The sequence below is a fragment of the Epinephelus fuscoguttatus genome, linkage group LG7, assembly GCF_011397635.1.
Source record: "Epinephelus fuscoguttatus linkage group LG7, E.fuscoguttatus.final_Chr_v1".
Lineage (NCBI taxonomy): Eukaryota > Metazoa > Chordata > Actinopteri > Perciformes > Serranidae > Epinephelus > Epinephelus fuscoguttatus.
The window spans coordinates 23,722,661-23,743,511 of record NC_064758.1 but is presented as its reverse complement, the minus strand read 5'-3'; the positions used below and the strand labels follow the sequence as shown (position 1 = coordinate 23,743,511).

Genomic DNA, 20,851 nt, shown 5'->3' with positions numbered 1-20,851 from the left:
AATCCCTTATTGATATTATAGCTTCAGGGCACTGCAGCTGTCTAATCTATATTTCCACCAGCTCTCCCCTGCTCAAAAACCTGTGAGACCAATTTGGCTTGCATAAAAAAGAGCCTGCCACCATAGGTGTGGATTTTTCGGGGGGGGACGCAGGGGACACGTTCCCTTTAATATTTAGAACGTGCATATTTCAACTCGGGCTCATGAACTGTTCGTGCGTTTTCCTACAAAAAGAAATGCACCAAAACTTGTACATTTCCCACATAATGATGAGCCAGTAATTTGGGCATAACCCATTTATTGTGGAAGGCTGAAATCATGTGACCAATGTGCTGACCAGAGTAAAGAAGGAAGCAGTCCCAAGTCATCCAGTAAGGATGAAGGCTGGGGTGGTCATCCATCCACTTTCAACCGCTTATCTTAGCTGGGTCGTGGGGGCAACAGGCCGAGCAAAGCATTCCAGATGTCCCTCTCCCCAGCAACGTTTTCCACCTCCTCCTTGGGGATCTTGAGGCGTTCTCAGGCCAGACGAGATATGTAATCCCTCCAGCTTATTCTGGGTCTGCCCCAGGGCCTCCTACCAGTGGGACGTGCCCGAAACACCTAAAACAAGATGCACCCGGGAGGCATCCTGATCAGATACCCGGACCACCTCAACTGACCCCTTTCGACAAGAAGGAGTAGTGGCTATACTTACTTATACTTACTCCTTACCCTATCTCTAAGGCTGAGCCTAGCCAGCCTTCTTGGGGTGGTCAATTGGTCAAAAAACACAGAACTTTCCCCCGGACCTAACTTAAGGAGACTGGTTTTCAGAATTGTTTGACTCTTAAGTGAACTTTGAGACATTTAATTTTATGTCTGCACTATGTTTCTTTTCCAAAAACTAACTATAGTAACTTGCTTACACCTAAGCTCTGCAACTTTATTTAATTACATAACTTTACGTTAAGGACGTAACGCCATTCGTTGGGTGCTAATTAGTAGGATATCACAGGAACCATTGTATAAGGACATGTTGGTCCCCTCCAGAAAAACATAGAAGTGGTGGAGGACTTTTATTTTGACAAAATTTAAAACATTTACTCCATAAATTGTGACACAAAGGCACAAATTGGTGCATAAAAATGAATGAAAATTCAGGAAATTGTTTGCTGCTGCAAAGTTTTTGACCCTCAAACTCCATTTCATACACTGAAACAAAACCGACACCCTTGCCTGCCACATTTCATCCTTACAATTCCAGCGGATCTGATCACACATCAACTGCTGTATCAGATTTTTCAGAAAGTTACAGCCACTTGCAGTTTGAAGTCAGAAAGTATAAAATAATCTTGGACGTAAGGATCACAAAGGCTGTTTCGGTCCAGATTCATTTAAAGTTTTTTTCTCAGCTTGGGGACCCGACCTGTCTAAACCAACAGACATAGCTGCCACTGCTTGAGAATGTAGCTCAAGCTGAGGTGAGTCCGCCTGTAACCTGGTGCATTTGGGACTTTATCTGTGCCTGCTTTTATCACCTGTCCTCTTGCTAGCACTCTCACTGATCTATCCTCAAGCCTAATTGTGTCTGCATAGTGTCCTCTGTGGCTTTATATCTGTCTGCTATCAGCCCTGTCCAATTTATCTCCACATTTCTCCAGTCTACGTTGTCTGCCGAACAAATCCCTCTGTCTCTACCGAGCCAGTTGGAATGATCCTGCTGTGAAAAAGAATACACAGAGGGAGAAGTGAGATGGGCTTCTGCACTCACAGAGAGGGAGTTTGGCCTCTCTGATACTTGAACAACCCCCCTGCAGTGTTAAAAATAACCAGCTCTACATCTGACTGACCAGACAGACTGGGGCTTTGAGGGAGTATTATCTCTCTGGAGTTTGTTCAACAACCAGGCAGACAGAAAACACACACACACACACACACACACACACACACACACACACACACACACACACACACATTCACACATCAACAGATAAAGGAAGAACAAGCACACCAGATAGAAAAAGAAAACACTGACATGCACATATTACATGAAGGAGCTGATAACAATTATTTTAACCGAATACTGGACGTTCTTGCCAATTTTGACTCTTCTTGAATATTTTGTAAACTTGTTGCTTCTCTGCCTCAGTTTGCCCACATCCCCCCACCAGTTCATTGATACAGCAAAATACTGTTGTTATGTAAGTGTTCATAAAATGAGATAAGCGTGACAGCTGATCGTACACTACGGCTGCAAGGGTTAAAGCTGAAACCAAATGGTTGTGGGTGTCGGTTTGTGACTCATCTGAAGTGTAAACAAAGATGTTTACAAGTAGTTTTGATTCTGAGAGCAGAATCGTTTCTGTTCACAAAAATATGTCAGATTTTTGCCTTTTTAAACGGGATCTATACATTTGTTTGAAATGAAACCCCTCAGAGTGGACAGACCGCAAAATTGACATTGTTTTAAAAAATGACAAACAAATGGAAGGTTATGTTAGTTTTTTCAATGTAAAGAGAGTATCACATCAATCTCCTCTTAAAATGAAGCAGAAATATAAATATATAAATTACTTTTTACATGTTTATTCATGAAGTCCCCATTCAGTCAGGCTTGTCTTCCATGAGTCTATTTATATTTCCTAGTTTAGCGCCTCGCTACATGAGGTTAGTGTGACTGAGAGAAAATGTGAACATGTTATCTTACCTTAATGACATTTCATGCACAGAGTGACACGTGGGCTATTACGGTTGTTCAAATATGAATATGACTCCTATAAAACATTAAATTCCCTACCTTGCACTGACATTGTGCTTATTATAATTCATTGTTGTGATGGTCTAAACTTTTTTTGTTTAACAACTTTAACAAAATGAAATGAGTACACCGCAAATAAAAAAGGTAAACTGCTCGACTGTAATCAACATGGATCAATCTTTGTTATCTGATGACCTCTACTGGTCAGGGAGGGTATTGTAAACATCAGTAGTGCAAAAACATCATGTACAGCGCCAACTGTTGAAAAATACAATCCTTTATTCAACATATACAATATTACATGTCTGTTTGTGAATTCCTTTATTGACCATACTAATGGTGATGGGAAATTATTGGCCTACAGAAATGTAAAAAATCTCTGAAAATGTGTTGTAAAAAAGTTTATAAAATGTGTCATTGTTGTATAATAGACAATATTGGATCCCTTTAAAAATATATTTACAGTAAACCTAATGGTGATACAAGACAACAGCTTCAGCGCTGTTAGAATATGTACAACTAGATAGCTCAATGTGCCTGTGTGCAGATAATAAATGCTCATTTTATATAAGTTAAATATGCTTACACAACAGGTAATGTGCTTTGGTATGAGCATGTTATTACTTACATACTTCCTGTATTCTTAGGGGAAAAAAAACCCCCAACAACACAAAGGCCTCTGTCTTTTCTTTGGTAATTTTCGGGAAAAAACCATTTGTGCAATTACACTGTATTTCAGAGAAAAGTCTAAAATGTCATGCTCCTTCTCTTCCCGATAAGATGATGAGTAATGCCAGATTTCCTTTCTGTTATGAAGATGGGGGATTTAGACAATTATGAATAAAACCCTGTGTGTGTAGAACAGTCCATGAGTTGTTCGATGTTAATTTATTTAGCTTTGGAAATGCTTTTTATTGGCTCAACATAATAAAATAAATATACCTTGATAAAACATTGTGGTCTTAATGGTTGTCTTTTGGGGGCCTTTTGGTTTGAGGAATATGGCAGATGAAAATTAGGCTATGCTAAGCAAAAAAAAAAAGAAAAGAAAAAAAAATAGCCTTGGGAGCCAGTCTAGACACTACTGCTGAAAGTCATATGGTTTTAATATAATACCGTGACTGTGTGAGTCATTAGCTCAAAAATATGCTAATGATATGCACCTCGTGCTGTTGGAATGTGGCGCATAATCCCTTCTGGCGCTTTCAATCTTTTGTCCCAGCTTCATGCCTCTGGTCTAGATGTCCCGCTTGAGTTTCTCAATGCTGAAGTCACTGTCCTGGTCCAGTTTGGAGAGTGTCTTTCTCACCCGCAGGGCAGTGAGGCGGGCCGACGGGCTCTGGTACCAGCACTCCTTCATGATCTTCACAATGGCCGTTAGGATCTGAACACAAAGAGACAAATGTGAAAATACAACCTGGGCATCCCAGTTGGATGAAACATGTGGCATCGTTATTGTGTGTCCTGTAGAGTATGTGCTCTGAGTTAACAGTTACAATTACATTTATGTGTATGTTTGCGTTAATGTGTGTGTCATCAGATGACATACAGGGTGGGAATGGAGCCTGTTGTGCAGACTGGGCCTCTGCTGGTCCACACACACCACCTTCTTCATCTCCTCAAAGCTGGGATCTAAGGGCACCAGGTCAAAGAAGGGAGGGCGGTACTCTTCCACGATCCCTATAACAATCCAAAAAAGAAAAAAAGACAGGTAAATTCACAAAGAATAGATTGCAGCTACTGATAGCACCATGAATTGGACATCACTTGCAACCTCTATCTGCCCCTTCTCAAGGTCAGATTCATAAAAGATACTGTGCTTCTGATATTACAGCGCAAACACGCCCATAAAATGTTGCAGCTGAGTGCAACTTGCTCATTTTATTGCACCTGATTGAAATTATTCATTTGGCCAAGAACACAGCGGGCAGAACAACAGCTAGGGGTAAAAGAAAACAGAAATGTAAAGACAGCAAGCTACAGGGTCTTGACCGATGAGGTGCAGAGGCATTCCTCAAAGCTTCGCCAGGCTTCAATCATTGTTGCCATGACCTCTTGAGAGTCTGGGCATGACACCCACTATAAATGTGCTTCAGTTACCACCAACTCTCTGAAGATACTCACCATTTCACTGTGACTGCGTGTGGCTATTCGTGCTGATCTCTATGAATTTGACTGCTTTTCCATGGAGGGCAGGCTCATTTGCATAGAAAGGCGCCACTTTTGCGCTAAACATATACACGGTACATTACCTAATTTACATATGTGCAAATAGCACAGGAGCACCGAGACGCTATTTGCTTGGCGTCACAGTCAGGGGTGTATCAGACACTTTGTGGGTGCTCAGAGAATTAAACCATTTTTATCTTTGGTCTTTTTTGTGCACATTAAGTGTCTACAAAACCCGCGCAATCCTTTTGTGAATTCGCTCGTCAGTGCATTGTTTCTTCTCCAGCTGAGCAGATGAGCAACTACCAAGCTATCACATCATTATTGGTTGTGGGATTTAGTGGATAACTGTAATGTTAACATTATCAGAAAACTCATCACCAACATTAAACCCCTAATTTACCTCCTCATACATTTTTAAAAACGTACATTTCTCTTCACGCAAAGCCTGAAATAGCACACTTGGAAATTGAGAAAGTCTGCAGTGGGAATTTTGTAAAGCATGTTTGACTAAACAAGAGAGCAGGGAAAGATATCAATTCCCTGACGATTACACTGGGATGGAGATCTGCGAGGCCTACTCACTGTGTGTGTTTGTGAGAGAACATGCACGCACACACACACACACACACACACACACACACTCATAAAGTTATGAAGGTCTACCCATCTGGACTAACTGTGTTAGCGCCACTGTGTGTGTATGCGTGGTCGTTTGAGCGCTGATGTGTGCTTGCATCTACAAATTGTGTGCACGAGCATCTGGACTATGTACAAGTGAGTGCTGACACCAGATAAGACTGTTTATAATTACTGCAGTGCTAATCATGAGAGAGGATAGTAGAGACAGACACAGACTAGGAAAACACTGGGGTGCTGAGAGACACGGGACTGACTGCCTCTTATATACACAGAGCCAGGCAGACATGACGGAGAAAACACATTTTCAACATGGTGTGCCTGAGAGGATGGGTAACATATCAACTTTCAGAAGATACACTGATATATAAACACACTGTGTGCCATTTTCTCCATGACGTTTAGATAAGTGAAAGCAAAAAGCTACTTTAAAGGCACGATATTCTAACAGGCAGCTGTCTTCTTACCATTGACAATGGTCCTGCGGGTAATTTCCCAGAAGACAAGGCCCAGGGCCCAGATGTCCGTTTGCTTGTAGGACTCAAAGACGTCCATACGAATAGTCTCATCCAGCACTTCAGGGGCCATGTAGCGCTTGGTCCCCACACGAGGGTTGTTGCCCACATCGAGGTAGTCATGGGACTGAGAGTGTATCACAGCCAAACCTGACCAGCGAGCAGGCACAGAGAACAGACGCAACCTTTTAATTCACAGTTAATCAGCGTGTACCAGCTGCTCTGTCTCAACACATTAATCATAACTAGCAGCAGAAGTTGGAAACAGATACAACTGGAAGTCTAGTGGATTAATTGTGATTTTGCTGTCCTTGCTTCTACACAACTCAGCTCACCCAGGTCAGCGATGCAGCACTGTCCGTTCCGCTTTACCAGGATGTTGCGGCTTTTCAGGTCTCGGTGGGCGATGGCTGGCTTTTCCTGGGAACTGACAATCTCAGTGTGAAGGTGAACGAGGCCGCAGGCCACAGACAGGCACATCCTCAGGCAACTCTCCGGCTCCAAGCTGCTGTACTGCAGGAAGTCGTAGAGCGAACCCAGCTCATGAAAGTGGGTGACGAGCCACAGTTGGGTACTGGAGTTCTTAGATGTCATGTCAGAGGCTATGAAACCTAAAGCCAGGACAGGAGATCACCATTTACACATCTGTATTTTGGCTAATGCTTTTTAAAAATGACATTAGGGCTGGGCAATATATTGATTTTGTGATGTAAGTCTATATGTCATCTTAGATTTTGGATACCAGAACACAGCAAGTGTTGTCTTCTCCTAGATTTAAAGGCTGCACTACATTAAAGTGATGTCATTTTCTGAACTAACCAGACTGTTCTAGCTGCTTAATTATTTGCCTTTACCGACTAAAGCCCTTCCTCCACAGGATTAGTATTACCTGGGGACCTCTGGTAATTTGTAATAACTGTGGAGGTCACCTACTATCTTAGTCCCATGCAAATCTGCCATCACAAGTCAAACACAGAGGTTCTGTAATCATACTAGTCCTGTGTGAATTGGCATCTCAGTGCTTTGTCCTATTTACGTTTTCCATTTTATCCACGCCTTGTTTTTGCCTCTCTTCTCATCGAGAAGTATGGAGGCTGCTTTGGCAATTCTAAATCTGTTTTGACTGCATTCTGGGTGCAGGAGACTCATCTTGCTACACAACATGGAGACCTGTTTGCAGCAAAAGCAAGCTCAAATCAATCAGAGGAGCGAAATCTTGAAAGATGATGAGATACATAACATGTGACAGTGTGTGGAAGAATTGGTTCTGTTTGTTTAAACCCCATTTAATAGAAAAAAGGAGGTTAAAACTGTACATCACAGCTAGTAGTGTTGTGTAGAGTGGAGTTATAAATAACTGTGCACATCACATTCAGGGGATAATGTCAGTAAATTAGACTTAACCTGTGCGAATGAGTGCATGAAACAAGGTGTGGGGTTGGTTATATCTGAATCATATGACGTCCCCAGGTAATACTAGCCCTTGCGAATAGGGCTTTAGTAACTATATACAATTACACAGTCAACCCTACAATATTGTCAAAATATCAATAGTTACTTGGTCAAAAATAATGTGTCGTCTGATTTTCTCTGTATCGCCCAGCCCTAAATGAAAATGCACTTTTCTTTACACAGAAAACATGTCACAAGAAACATTTCTTCACAACTTTAATCTGCTGCCGTACCCAGTATGTTGTCGTGTCGCAGCTGTACAGTATTGTAGATCTCTGTCTCTCTAAACCAGGACTGCTCGTCCCTAGAGGAAAAGATCTTGACAGCCACACTCTCCCCCATCCAAGTTCCCCTCCACACCTCCCCATACCGGCCTTTACCTGGAAACAGAGTGACACAGTTACACAACTGCAAAGTATTTAAAAAACACAGGGAAAAGAAGAGCAACAGCGGTGAGAAAGGGGACTGACCGACACACTGGACAAGTGAAATCTGTCTGGCCATAGTCCTCTGGACCAGATAGGGCAGCCCTGTCCCACTTCCTGATGTGCAAAACTCATCAAAGATATCCTGAGACAGAGACACAGAAATAATTCAAATGTGAGAACCCAAACTTTAACATCTTTTATATTGTGTCTCATGTCACACGTCGAATGTCCCTTACGCCGTATGTGGGTTCATCTCCGTTAGGGACCTTGAGCATGGTGACATCGTGGTCCTCAACGTTTCTCAGTCTGCCATGTGCACGTCGGAAGCGCAGGAACAGCACCAGGCCACACACGCTGACAGTCGTGATTAACAGCAGCAAAGACAACGTGATCCAAAGCTCCGGACGACTGAGCTCTGGGGGCGTTGTTGTTGGCACTCCATCTGGATACACACACATTCAGGCACACACACGTCTTTGAGTTGGTGGAACCAGCTGAGAACACTTCAGTAAACTGAGGAGAAAAGGTTTGCTGTTCTTTTTAATTAAAGGTAAACATGCTGGTTATATGACATGCAGTACATCATCAGTCCAAAAAGCAACATTACCAATTTGCTGTAACTGACCACAAGGGGGAACCAGTTACTATCTAGAGGGAAGCTCTGAGTCCCATCAGCACAGTAATGCAGGATGTGCACTCAACTGTGTGACTGAGGAGGCTCAGTCCCTCAGTGATCAGCTTAATGGATGTGATATCAAATACTGTAAAGCAAAGGCTTTGGGGTACTGACTAATATTTGGAGGTGGCGTGGTGTCGGTGTTGCACAGATTGTCTTTGCAGCAGTGGACGAAAAAGCGGTCGAAGGAGGTGAAGCACTGCTCCCTGTAGTTAACTGCGGAGAAACAGCCCCTCTCCTCATTGCTGTACCACCAAGTGTAGAAGCAAATGTCTCCTCTGCAAGTTCCATTCACGCATGTGCCTTTGGCATTCTCGCACGCACACAGTAGCTTCCCATCGTCTTCGGAATCTGAAGCACAAGGAAGTACACATAGACAGTGTTGACAGAAAGGCAAGTCTTACCCGTCAGTAGTAAAATGAAAAACCTACCACAGATGAGTGATCTGGGAAATGGAAATGGAAAAGCATGGCCAAACATTCATCACACAAATCATTATTTAAAGATGAGTGGTAAAGTGATAAAATATTCTCGTAAAGAGACCTTGGCTTCCTCAAGGGGGAATCCCCATGAAAATAACAAGACACAGACACTAAATGAAGAGGTGTGATGTTCATGATGATTAGGGTACTTTTCACACCCTGAACTCTTCTTACATTGCAAGCCTCTGCATTATGGTACTTACTATTGTAGGATTTCGGGGAATATATTAGCAGAAATGGAAAACAATATATTAAGTTTCTTTAGTGTATAATCACCTGAAAATAAGAATTGTTGTGTGTTTGTCACCTTAGAATGAGCCGTTCATATCTACTTAAATGGAGTCCTCTTCATGGAGATCACCATTTTGTACAACCATGTTTCTACAGTAGCCCAGAATGGACAAACCCAACACTGGCTCTAGGCAGGGCCATTTGAGTTTTTGTGTTTCCTGCCTTAGTTAGCAGCCCCTCCTTGACAAGAACGTAAGAGAAGCACTGTTGTGTACTGTTAAACCACTTTAATCCATGTTTTTTCTGGTTTAAATTTCCTGGTCTGTTTGATTTGGAGAGGAAGAGACCTCTGCGGATGATTCAGCACCTGGTGAAAACCTCCTGAACAATAAACAGGGAAGGAATTGAAACTGGGAGATGTTTAAGCTGGTTGCAATCAGCCACTAAATCCCCCTAAATCTTACACCCTGTTACTTTAAAACTGAGGTAATCTGGAGCCCAGTGTGTGTTTAGGAAGTAATGGGCAGGAACTACACACAGCAGCATTAAAGTTAATGTTAGTTTTAACATATCTCATACATACATTTCTGTCTGAAACAAGCTCTGCAGAAAAGACATTTAACCCACCAAGGAGTGGAAAAGAGAATTGAATTTTGAAACAGACTATATGTTCGATATGGTTAAAGCTACGTTACACACATTTTGACCACTAGGAGGCAGAAAGACTCAGAGCTGTCTGACCACCTGACAAATGGAGGCCCAATGTACCTGAGGCTTTTAGCTGTGGTTTGGTCCACCAATACCTGCGCTCATATTCAGCTGTCTTCAACAGCCACTCATTTACTTTGCCTCTGCATTTCATGCCAGGTGGGTGGTGTGCACTCGGCCTGTCTGAGCTTGTTTGCTGCAAACAGCTACCTATTGTTTTACACTGGAGGACTGGTGACAACTGTGAGACTGAAACATACAGTCTGTGTTTTGGTTCTCCAGTTCGCACAAAGGACTAAAAGCTGCTTACTCAGTGGGTTCTGCCGCACCAGTGAACCTTTCACATTCAAAATCAAAAGTTTCCTGTAATGGAGCTTTAACTGAATGCTCTTTACAGCACTGAACATTTTCCATATCTGTTAACTCACCTGCGTGGATAGCAGAGATCCACAGCAACGCCCCAACTAGCACCACTGTGAGCAGAGCAGAGCTTCCCATCTCTGTGAAACAGGAACAAAATAATTAATAACAGTTAATATAATCAAACGATGATAATAGAATTAGTGTTGTCCCTTTATTGAGAGCTGTCATAATGAGAAACCGAAGATTTCATTTGGGACATAATAGAAAAAACAAGGCCATTTCCCTGACATTTTAACTGCTGTGATTGGAATTTACAGACTGTAACTTAATAGTGTCTATGAGGAGTCGAGCAGTGGTTAAAGCCCGGACTCTTTGGCAGAGGAAGCTATGAGGTCAAAAACAACAGTCCGAGGGCCCAGCCTGTCTGCCTGTGCTGTAATTGCATTGGGTGGGAAAAGGGGGCTTAGGGGAAGGAGGCTGTAACAGCACTCCAGAGTGTTTGTGTATGTGTGCTGAGGCTGTGTGTGGCGCTGTGCTACCCAGGCTCCAGTCCTGTCGACTCCTCGACTACCCTGCTCGCAGAGTAAATATTGATGGCTGAGCTTCCTGCCATTGAGTGGCCCCACCCGGCTGGCCGGCGAGACGCAGGTCTGCTCATTGTTTAGGGCTGCAGTGCTGAGGGTCACGCAAGGAGGAGGGCCTTCATGCACGACTCAGCCTTTCTCACTGGTGAAGCACAATCTAGTTCTTAACTTGACACCCAGGTGAGCTTAGACATGATACATTTAATTAAAAAAAACAGTAAAAAGTGACAAGACTAAGTTAAAAACACTGCAAACGATCAAAATGTTTATTTCATTCCTACACTGTGCTACATATAAAGTACGTAAAATACTTCATATTTAGTATGTTTCCTAAAAGCCCCTTGAGTTTATGCTCGTGCACAGTTTAGACTCTATTCTTTGTGATTTCATTTAAATTGATTTTTGAATCTGTCTGTCTGTCTGTCTGTCACCAAGGAATTATAAAAGCCACAAAAATGGTGATTTATTCACCATGCTTTTAACTTTATGTCTGACAAAGCACACAATAACACAAGCACCCACATAAACCCTGAGGTCTGTCTTCACCATTGTTTAGCAGCAGTATCCCTACCACTTTGAAGGCATGCTATTGTTTGAGAAGTGTTGAGAGTAGGATCAGCATAGCTGGATAATGTAGTTAGACACCATTTGCCTGTGTCAGCCTCTGGATTTACTAGGGCCTGTTGGCAGCTTCTTTAATCATAAGAGTGCAAGGAGAAAATGATGCTTGCAATCTGTATTTTATATTCTATGCAACACCTGAAGTCTGTCCTCTAACCTCTGAGGTGAATGGAGCTTAAATGAAGTCTCAAATGTGTGGAATTGTACGGACTGAGATAGGCATCAACTAGCCTGTGTGCATTCAGATTCAAGAGACAGTTGCCATAGACAATGACTAAAGTCCAAAAAAGGAAACAAGATGATTCCTAGGGCTGACACTTCTGAGTCTTTTCTCTGTGTCACTGCCCAGAGAACAACACAGAGTAGCACGTGGCTTCAGAGTTGTACAGGTTAAATGTCTCAATAGAGATACATTTTAGATGCACTTCGAGCATCTTTAGAACCACTTGTGCAAACCATTATGCAGAGGTTACATTGATTATCTGTAATACACTTTTCTTGCCCTGAGGGTAGACATTTACCAGAGCTGTAAATTGATTTGCTTCACTCACCAGCCAAAAGATCAAAACAATGGTCATCTAATGAGTAGATTTTGGAATCCACCAGCCCCAGTGGCAGGTGGATAAAAACACAAAAAAATCTCTTGAAGCTGAGGAAAGTTGGGCAAAAATCATTCATCACTCTCAGAAAACCTACAGTATAATACTCTATGCTTCTGGGTTGTAACTTGTCATTGGATCAGTTATACTATAAGTATAGTTGTTCCAATACCAATACCAGTGTCTGAAATGCCTCGGATACTGCCTAAAATGCTGGATCTAGTATTGGCAAGTACACGAGGCTATACACCGATGCAACAAGTCATTTATTAATAAACTTTAAAGTAGCTCCGCACCCTCACCCAGAAATCAGTTCATCTGAACTGCTCCAAAACAGTAGCCTACAGAACAAGTTATGCTTTGCAGCCACTGGCGACTACTGTTTTAGAGCAGTGAAGAAGAATTGATCACCGTTAAATAGTGGACAATGAACTGCTAACAAGTGTCAATTTGGCAATGCTTTACACCGGATAAAATAAACTTGTACTGCACTATTCTCTGTGTGTATTTGTTCACATGATACAAATGGTTCAGCATAAGCCATGCCATACAATGATAGCAATCATTTCACATCCATACAGAGTTAGCACACAGCTTTTTTTTTTTTTTTTTTTTTTTTTTGTTAATGTAATGGTATTGGATTGGTACTCAGTATCGGCTGATTCACACACAAGTCTGGGACTGGGACATCTCTTGTTATAAGGCTTGGCTTCAACAATTACATAAAAATACTTAAATTTCAATTTTTTATTTGTTTATTTTGTTTTTTTTTTTTTTTTACAATACTAGTATTATATGCCACTTTAGTTGTTTTGCAGCCTAGAGTGAATGTAGCTATTGGTTACAGATTCAAGACGTAACATACAAATGTAATTAAAAATAAAAAAAGCAACTACTGGGTGAGGAAAAAATCCCACCAGTCGGACAGTCTGCTCAACTTTGACTCAGTCAAACAGGTAAAGCTGTCAAACCTGTTTGGCCATATTGTAAAAATTCAAACTCAACCATGTGGTGTTTGTTAAAAAGACAGATCACTGTACCAACTTTCATTAAAAAAACAAAACAACTAACAAAAAAACAAACTTCATGTGCAGTTGAACATAGAATCCTCCGTTTGCTTATCTGCCGTAGGCTGTGTAAATGAAACTGGTGGTATGTTATCTATAATGGGCATGTTTTCTACATTAGCTATCACTTGCTGCAACTGAACAGCACAGCATGTTTTATCATCAAATCTTTTTTAGTGAAAAAGTGATCCTACCTCATTTCTCTCACAGCACATAACCCTTGAACTGCGCACATCTGGCAGTGGAACTTGCATGTCAGCACAATACTACGGATATCCTCCTTTAGTTTTGATGCATCTAGCTAGATATATTTAAGTACAAACTACAGGAAGCCATTGCATTAAGTCATTTCATTGAGTCATGTCAAATGTCACTGGGGAGAAACCAGAGTAAAGGTGTGAAGCATGAGTATCTGATTTTTTTAAAAGTATTTCTTTAAATGCATCTGATCTATAATTTCACATAGCTGGCTGTCTCGAAATGAGAGCATGTTCTGAAGGGAGTTTTCCATATTTATCAAAGTGTCAAATCAAAGTGAAATCTCTGCTATTAGATTTCTGTTTCACATGAGAAATCTGATAAGAAATGTCTGACGAACTATCTTTAGACTTCCCCCCTACATTGGTTAGCTGTCAGGCTCCAGCTCAACAGATGAGAACCCACTGCACTCTGCTCTGACTCGCTAAAACCACAAGCCATATTTTACCAAACAGAAAAAAGAGCACTTCCTGTGTCATGCAGCCTACATGTCAGTGGTGGTGGTTAATCTGTGGGTCCACTGGAGGAATACTAAACACAACTCCACCCGCAGAATGAACATATTCCCAGAAGAGGAGCATGACTGTGTCTTGTTTCTCTGGCTATCACTTTTATCATCCTGACATAGGAGAGAGCAGTAATCACGCCCTCCATCATAGGCAGCCTGACTTTAGACTCCAGCGCACTTCCTCTTTGAGCTCTCTCCTGTTTGTCTCCATTCTGTCCAACGCTACACCCTCGTGACCCAGGGGGAAAAGATCCATTGTCATCTCTTCCTCTCATCTACAGGGCTTTAACTAAGAGAGGCAGATCTCTCATTCCATCTGGATGACTGTGTGGTTATAGTGGTGGATGGTGGGGGCATGGCATAGCACAGCAGCCTCTAACAGCCCCTCCACTGGGCCTCATCACACCAAAAAGTCCTATAACTCTGTCTCTGGAAAGTAACTTAAAGCAGTGTTACTGTAAAAGCTTCTATTATGTGGTTTCAATGGCAAGAAAACATCACATTCAGTTCTTTTTAATGACATAGCCACACATTTAAAACGCTTGTGTTCTGTGTGTTTTAAGTGTTAAGAAACCTCTTGCGACTGTCTGCTGGTTGCAGCGGCAGACTGATTGTATCTTCATTTCATAGACAAAGCCAGGCTTGGCAGGCTTTACGGCTCAGTTGTTGTCTGCATGCTCTCACATGCATACCTACAATGAATGCGTGTCTGGGGAAGAGGAGGATGAATATACCTCAGACATGATGCGCACACAAATTAGTCTTTGCATCGAGAGATGAAGAACTAAAAGTGAAAAGGTGTAGGTGTGGGTATGGGAATGAGAATGAGTGTCACGCCTGAAAAATGGAAAAACAACAGCACCCACCTAGACAGAGCCTATGTCACATCTATCACGACCTATACACTGACAGAGTAAACCTCTCTCTTATGTGTAGAGAGGTGAAATAAAGTTATGATTCATGATCTAAGATACAGACCAGCTTCTCCAGGATATATGCTAATTCTGCACATTTCATAAGGTATGAACTTTTCACCCAACCATGTTTTGAGAGAAGGATCATGCCACAAAGTACAGGCCAGTGGTGCAGGAAGTATTCAGATCCTTTAGCAAAAGTAGCCACGAAACAATGTCAAAGCACTCCACACAAGTCAGAGTCCCACATTCAAAATCTTATTTAAAGAGACAGTTCACCCCAAAATCAACTAGAGCACTTGGAGAGCGCAGACCTCCGCCAAGCAGCTTGGATTTCCCGACATTTTATTATTTCATCCACTTCGCTTCAACCAATCACCACCAAAATTTTATCATCTGTTCCTTGTCCCATTATCAACCCTTCCATCAAAATCCGTTCAAAACTTTTCGAGTTATTTTGCAGACAAACAGACAAACAGACCAACGCCGGTGAAAACATAACCTCCTTGGTGGAGGTAAAAATATATATTTTTACTCTTACCTGTAGTACTATTTAATATTTATCAGTCTGGATGGTTTTGGCGTGAGCTGCCGAGTGTTGGAGATATTGGCTGTAGAGATGTTTGCCTGCTCTCCAATATAATGGATCTAGATGGCACTTAGCTTGTGGTGCTCAAAGTGCCAAAAAACAGAAGTGTCACTTTCCAGGAATCCTGACTCGGTTACTCGGGATAATCTACAGTCGTAAGCAGTTTTATGTAGGAACTATATTCTTTCTCCTGAACTACACCCGCTAACGCCCTCACTTTGCAGAAGTGAGGAAGTTACTCATGGATGCAAAGCACGTATTCTTGATAGCTGAGCTGTAATGTTAGCTAGCTCTGTGCTGTTGGGAGAGCTAGCAGTATCAGTTAGCTCTAAATTAATCTCTATCCATGAGTAGATGCACACTTCCTTCTGTGCAGTGATACAGTTGGCAGGTGTACATCAGTAGACAGAAAATAGGCCTAGTTCCTACATGAAACTTCTCACAGCAAGGTCTGTGATTTATCTTGAGTAACCAGGTCATGATTTCTAAAAGAGAGACATTGCTTTTGAGTTTTTTAAAATCTATTTTTTGGTGTTTTGAGCACCACAAGCTAAGTGCCACCTAGTTCCACTATATTTGAGAGAGGCCAGACATCTTTTCTGCTGATATCTCCAACATTCAGCAACTCACACCAAAACAATCTAAACTGATGAACAGTGCTTCAGGTAAGAGGAAAAATATGTATTTTTGATTTAGGGGTGAACTGTCCCTTTAAGTAAAAAATACAAATCATGACCAAATGTGCTTAAATCATCAAAAGTACTCATAATGTAGCAGAATGGCACCTGTAAGTGTTATCTATCATGTATTTTATAACTATTATTACTGATAGATTAATATTAAAGCAGCAGTTCATGTAAGTAGTTAAGGGGGAATTACTTTTATCTAGCCTACTTTAAATCCTGTCGAGTTGTTCAATCTATACCAACTAATTTTTATAAGATTGTATTATCTTTTATGTCAAGTCTTAATCTGTTAAAGTGGTTTGTTTAGGCTACAGCTCAAGTGATAACAGATTGTTTGCGGCTGATACCAATATTTGATAGAGAAAAAAAAAGCCAATAGTCTCTGATTTTTACATGCACACACAACAAATAGGTCTACATATATTTCTTAAAGAGTTATGGCCGAGATATGTGACATATCTAACATTTTACAGTTGATAAATAAACTTTTCAGTGGTCTCTGGTGGACAAACCACTGTAGGCCCATAGAATGACGACACCGTTTCTACCTCAGACATATATTTGGCATTTGTGTACTGCAGTTTCTCTATATCAGCCATGATACCTGATATCTACAATAAGCTGATATTGGCCAGATCCTTTAGCATAAGTAGCCATAAAACAATGTAAAAGCACTTCACACAAGTCCCACATTCAAAAAAAGCCACGATTATATCAGCCAATATAGTCTTTGATTTTTACATGCACACATAACAAATATATGCCTCTACTTCAGACACATATTTTCTGTGCTGTAGATTCTCTATATCAGCCATGATGCCTGATATCTACAGTAAGCTAATATCGGTGGCTTTATTGATTTATCGATCAAGCTGACTGTAAGATAAGTGCAGTAAAGTAAAATTTAGCTAGGCAGAATCAAATGGGCGAGAATACCTAAACAGTGTACAATACTTAAACTATATAAGCTAAATGTACTTTAAAGTACCTTCAGCCACTGGTATACAGAATATAGAGTTCAATAAACTGAATGTATTGTGGCCATTCTTAGTATTAAACATAGATGTAGGAAAAATAGCATCACTACACAGATGGTGGCTTTAAGGTCATGATTCACTGTTGTTAATTTGTCTTTGGTCAGGTACGGCTACTTCTCGACACCTGTTGGTTCACATCTGGAAACACGTGGAGTGATGTATGGCGCTGTCAGCTGTGACTTAACGTTCAGTGTTAACAATAATTTACATTTTAAGCCAGTTAAAATCACATCACATCATAAAACACCCACAGAAAGAGAAATATAACGCTTTACCTGTTTCCTACTCGCCTTTTAACTCGACAGACGCAAACGCCGCACGTCTCCCATATCAAAGTTAGCTTGAAGTGTCCCTCCGTTGCCCAAGTGTTTAAGGCAAACGAAGTAACTTTAGAGGAAACGTTTAAAATACAACAGGCTCCATTTCGACAACAGTGGAGTTAATCTTTTTTACTTGTCGTCTCAGCTGCAGATGTTCACATCCTTTCCTGCTTCGGTGACGACCAACCGCCGTTTCTGGGAAAAAAGTTCGTCCGCAGTTTTTCGTCTTTGCTCCAAAAATTAAAACAGCCTTTAGTAACAAGCGAAACCTCTACACGTGGAAGAAGTGAGACATTTTAAAAATGAGAGGAGCTGGCAGCTGTGTCCTGGCAGGACGACAAACAGAAAGCGGGCTGAAGCCTATCTCATCTCGGTCCAAATCTGCGCTGATAAACCGACAACATCGTCGTCGGTTTGGACTCAGACCAGCCTGCTTCCGCTTTGAGAGCCCCACAAGTGAAGGCTTTCTGTAAGTCCTCTCCCATTAAGTAAGAAAGTTTCTTAGCTGTTGTCCATGGTCCTGATCTAAGGGCAAGATTAGAGATTTTTAAATAGTATACACAGCTTTGTCCCACCCCTTATTGTCCCGTACAGGGTCTGCTCTGCCTGGAATGTGTTCTCATAGCGGTTTTCCTGTTGCTTGCTAAACCTCTCATTTTCCTTTTTCCCCTGTGGACTGCTGTCTGCACTGCACTGACAGGAATGTGCTTCAAAGACCCCACCATATAATAACATCTCTCTCTGTGTAAAAACAAGAACAGCTCAGTACCTTACCCACTCTTTTAATTTCAGATGTCAGTGGAGACTTTATCATGTATTTTAGCTACAGTAATGAACTTAAAGATCCTCTCCAGGCATTTTTTTAGGATATGGAAAATGGAATAATGACTTGAATCTGATAGAAGATAAGGCGAAACTTTATCTCAAGGAAGACTGTTGTGCAGCAGTTGCAGTACAAAGTGGAAAAAAGTGCAGATATATAAAGTGCAAATAAGCAAAACATTAGCAGTAAAGCAGTGATACTCAACTTAAGGCCAGTGGGCTAAATGAGGCCCTGGGTGGTGTACTGGATGGCCCCCAACCATTTTCAAAATCACAATGAAAATAAATTGATTCACATTGGTTTTTTTTTGGTACTTATAAGGTGCTAGAGTGCATTAAAGAGCATTTTGTTGATCAAAAGAAGTTCCCTTAACCCCCAGAAAGAGGTCTGGCCCATGGCTTCCTGTCATCTTGCAAAAGTGGCCCCCGGGCAAAGCAAGTTGAGTATCTCTGCAGTAAAGGTTACCAGTAATATGCATAAGTGTAAATGTATCCAGCACAATGCCAGAAATGTTAACAGCTTAACGGAAAGTGTCATTAATGATATGTTGTGATCTATCTGTCTTGATGTCACAGATTTTTAAATCACTTTTCTTGGCAGCAGGAACTTTTTACAAATATAAAACCTCCATGGTTAAAAAAACATAATAGAAAGAGTCATATCTGACCTTGTTTGCAGTTTGAGGTGTCCTGTCATCAGTTTTACGGATATCTTAGTAGCCTGTGGGGAAGATGCTTTTTGGGCTGCAGGGGATTATTTTTGTTGCAATACTGTGAGTTGCCACTGGCTGCAAGGCTGAGCTGCATTTCAGGGAGCCTGAAAATTACCTGTATGATCAGCACTGCTTCTGCATCATTGGGCCAATGGAGCTAACACATTACAGACTTTGGCTGGCTGATCCATCTACTTCTGGTGTACACGCCTTAATTTGAATAGGGATAAAATGGTTTAATCTTACAGCTCTTCTAGACTTTCCCAATGTTATCAGACTGAATGGATTAAATCCTGATAGTGAAACAAGTAATTTCGTGGGGGTTATGATGTCAAAGGTACGTCTGTGGGAAAAAAGGCTTTTTTGGGCCTAATGGCATCACGTGACAGACCTGGGAGTTGTGATTCCACTGTTTGGCCACTACAAAATTTGGCTTCAAAGCCCAGCTGCTTCCTGGGGGCCTTGTCTCTTAATACATCCATGTGTGCTTCCTGTTCACTTCCATTCAGTGTGAGCGAAGGGCTGGCAAAGCAAATTCACATCTTTGCATTGCATGGAGCTCCACCTTGGTGAACTTTGACCTGCAAAGTCGCTGCCTCAACAAATAGCTAACAAGTATGCATGGAGACATAGGCAGTGATTGTTGCTGTGTCGATCGTACCTGTAGTGTACGATATTGACCAAGAAAAATACAAACTGCCCCACATGAGAGATGGTGCCTGGCTGGGAGAGATGCATGGAATGTAAGAATTTGGAAATGTAGCCTACAAATAACATCATATTTTGTGGTATAATCGCAAGCTAGCTTTCCGTGTGTGGCACATCCGTCACTGCCCACATTTAGGACCAATATTGCCTTGGCAGGTGAGGGTCATGTGCCTGCATTCCCTTATGTGAGACCACCATGCCGATATAGGCTGATATGTTGAACATGTTGGCAAACAGATCCATATCAGCAGTAGTGTAGTGGTAGTTGATGAGGTGGGTGTAGCCTACTACTAGGTAGATTGGTAGGCTACTGAGGAAGAAGTGGGTATATTCTCCTACATATTCTAAAGTCTTTTAAGCTGATAGATGAGTTTTTGGTCACTACCAGCTCCTAATGGAAATATCTGGCTCTTTAGCTGCCAAATGCTCCACAGTGATCACCAGCTAGTTGCTATCTGTCTGTCAGCTGAACAGGTAGTGTGCAGTGGGTTTTTGGAGCTATTTTACTGAAAGCAGCTGCCTGCTTTGGTCAAAAACAATGCTATGAGAGCGGTGAAGTGAGCCAAACAATCTAAGAGTGAGCTGAAACTCGCTATAAATCTTTGTAAACCTGAGGGGAGCTCCTCACAATCTCCTCCTTTATTTGATGCTTTATGGATAGAATAAGGCAAAAGGCCTGAGCTGTCTTTCAGGCTCATGGCCTGGAACGACTGGAGCTGCAGATCCAGGTGGTCATTTTCTGCAGATTCATTATTACAAGCAATTAACAGTGTATTCAGGTTGTCACTTGATATGTTGTTATTATAAAAATATCATTTATAGCTGCTTTACCTGCACAAGCTGTCCCCTACTTCATAAGTGAATCAGAGGTTTTAAGGTTCAACATCACATTTGTGTTGGTTGCATATTGAATTTACTTCCAAATTAATTGTGACGTCATTAAAGATGAAGATGAATTTCAGACCAGCCTTTTAGTGTCAAACGCTGCGCGTAAATCATTCTGCACAGTGAAGGTAAAACAT

The 20,851-nt window shown here is 41.5% G+C and overlaps 1 protein-coding gene across 2 annotated transcripts; it reads right to left on the bottom strand.

Moving 5' to 3' along the window:
- Nucleotides 1-2,999: 2,999 nt before the first annotated feature.
- acvrl1 (activin A receptor like type 1) lies at nt 3,000-18,203 on the bottom strand. 2 transcript variants are annotated; one of them, XM_049580088.1, is made up of 10 exons: nt 17,542-18,203; nt 10,469-10,540; nt 8,734-8,970; nt 8,180-8,385; nt 7,986-8,085; nt 7,749-7,895; nt 6,399-6,674; nt 6,016-6,213; nt 4,290-4,420; nt 3,000-4,124 (listed from the first exon to the last, which is right to left on the bottom strand). In XM_049580088.1, exons 2-10 carry the CDS (start codon nt 10,536-10,538, stop codon nt 3,978-3,980), a joined length of 1,512 nt encoding a protein of 503 aa, XP_049436045.1. In that variant the 5' UTR covers nt 10,539-10,540; nt 17,542-18,203; the 3' UTR covers nt 3,000-3,977. The 2 variants fall into 2 exon arrangements, with proteins under 2 accessions (XP_049436045.1, XP_049436046.1); XM_049580089.1 differs by having other exon boundaries at nt 17,557-18,203.
- Nucleotides 18,204-20,851: the final 2,648 nt, after the last annotated feature.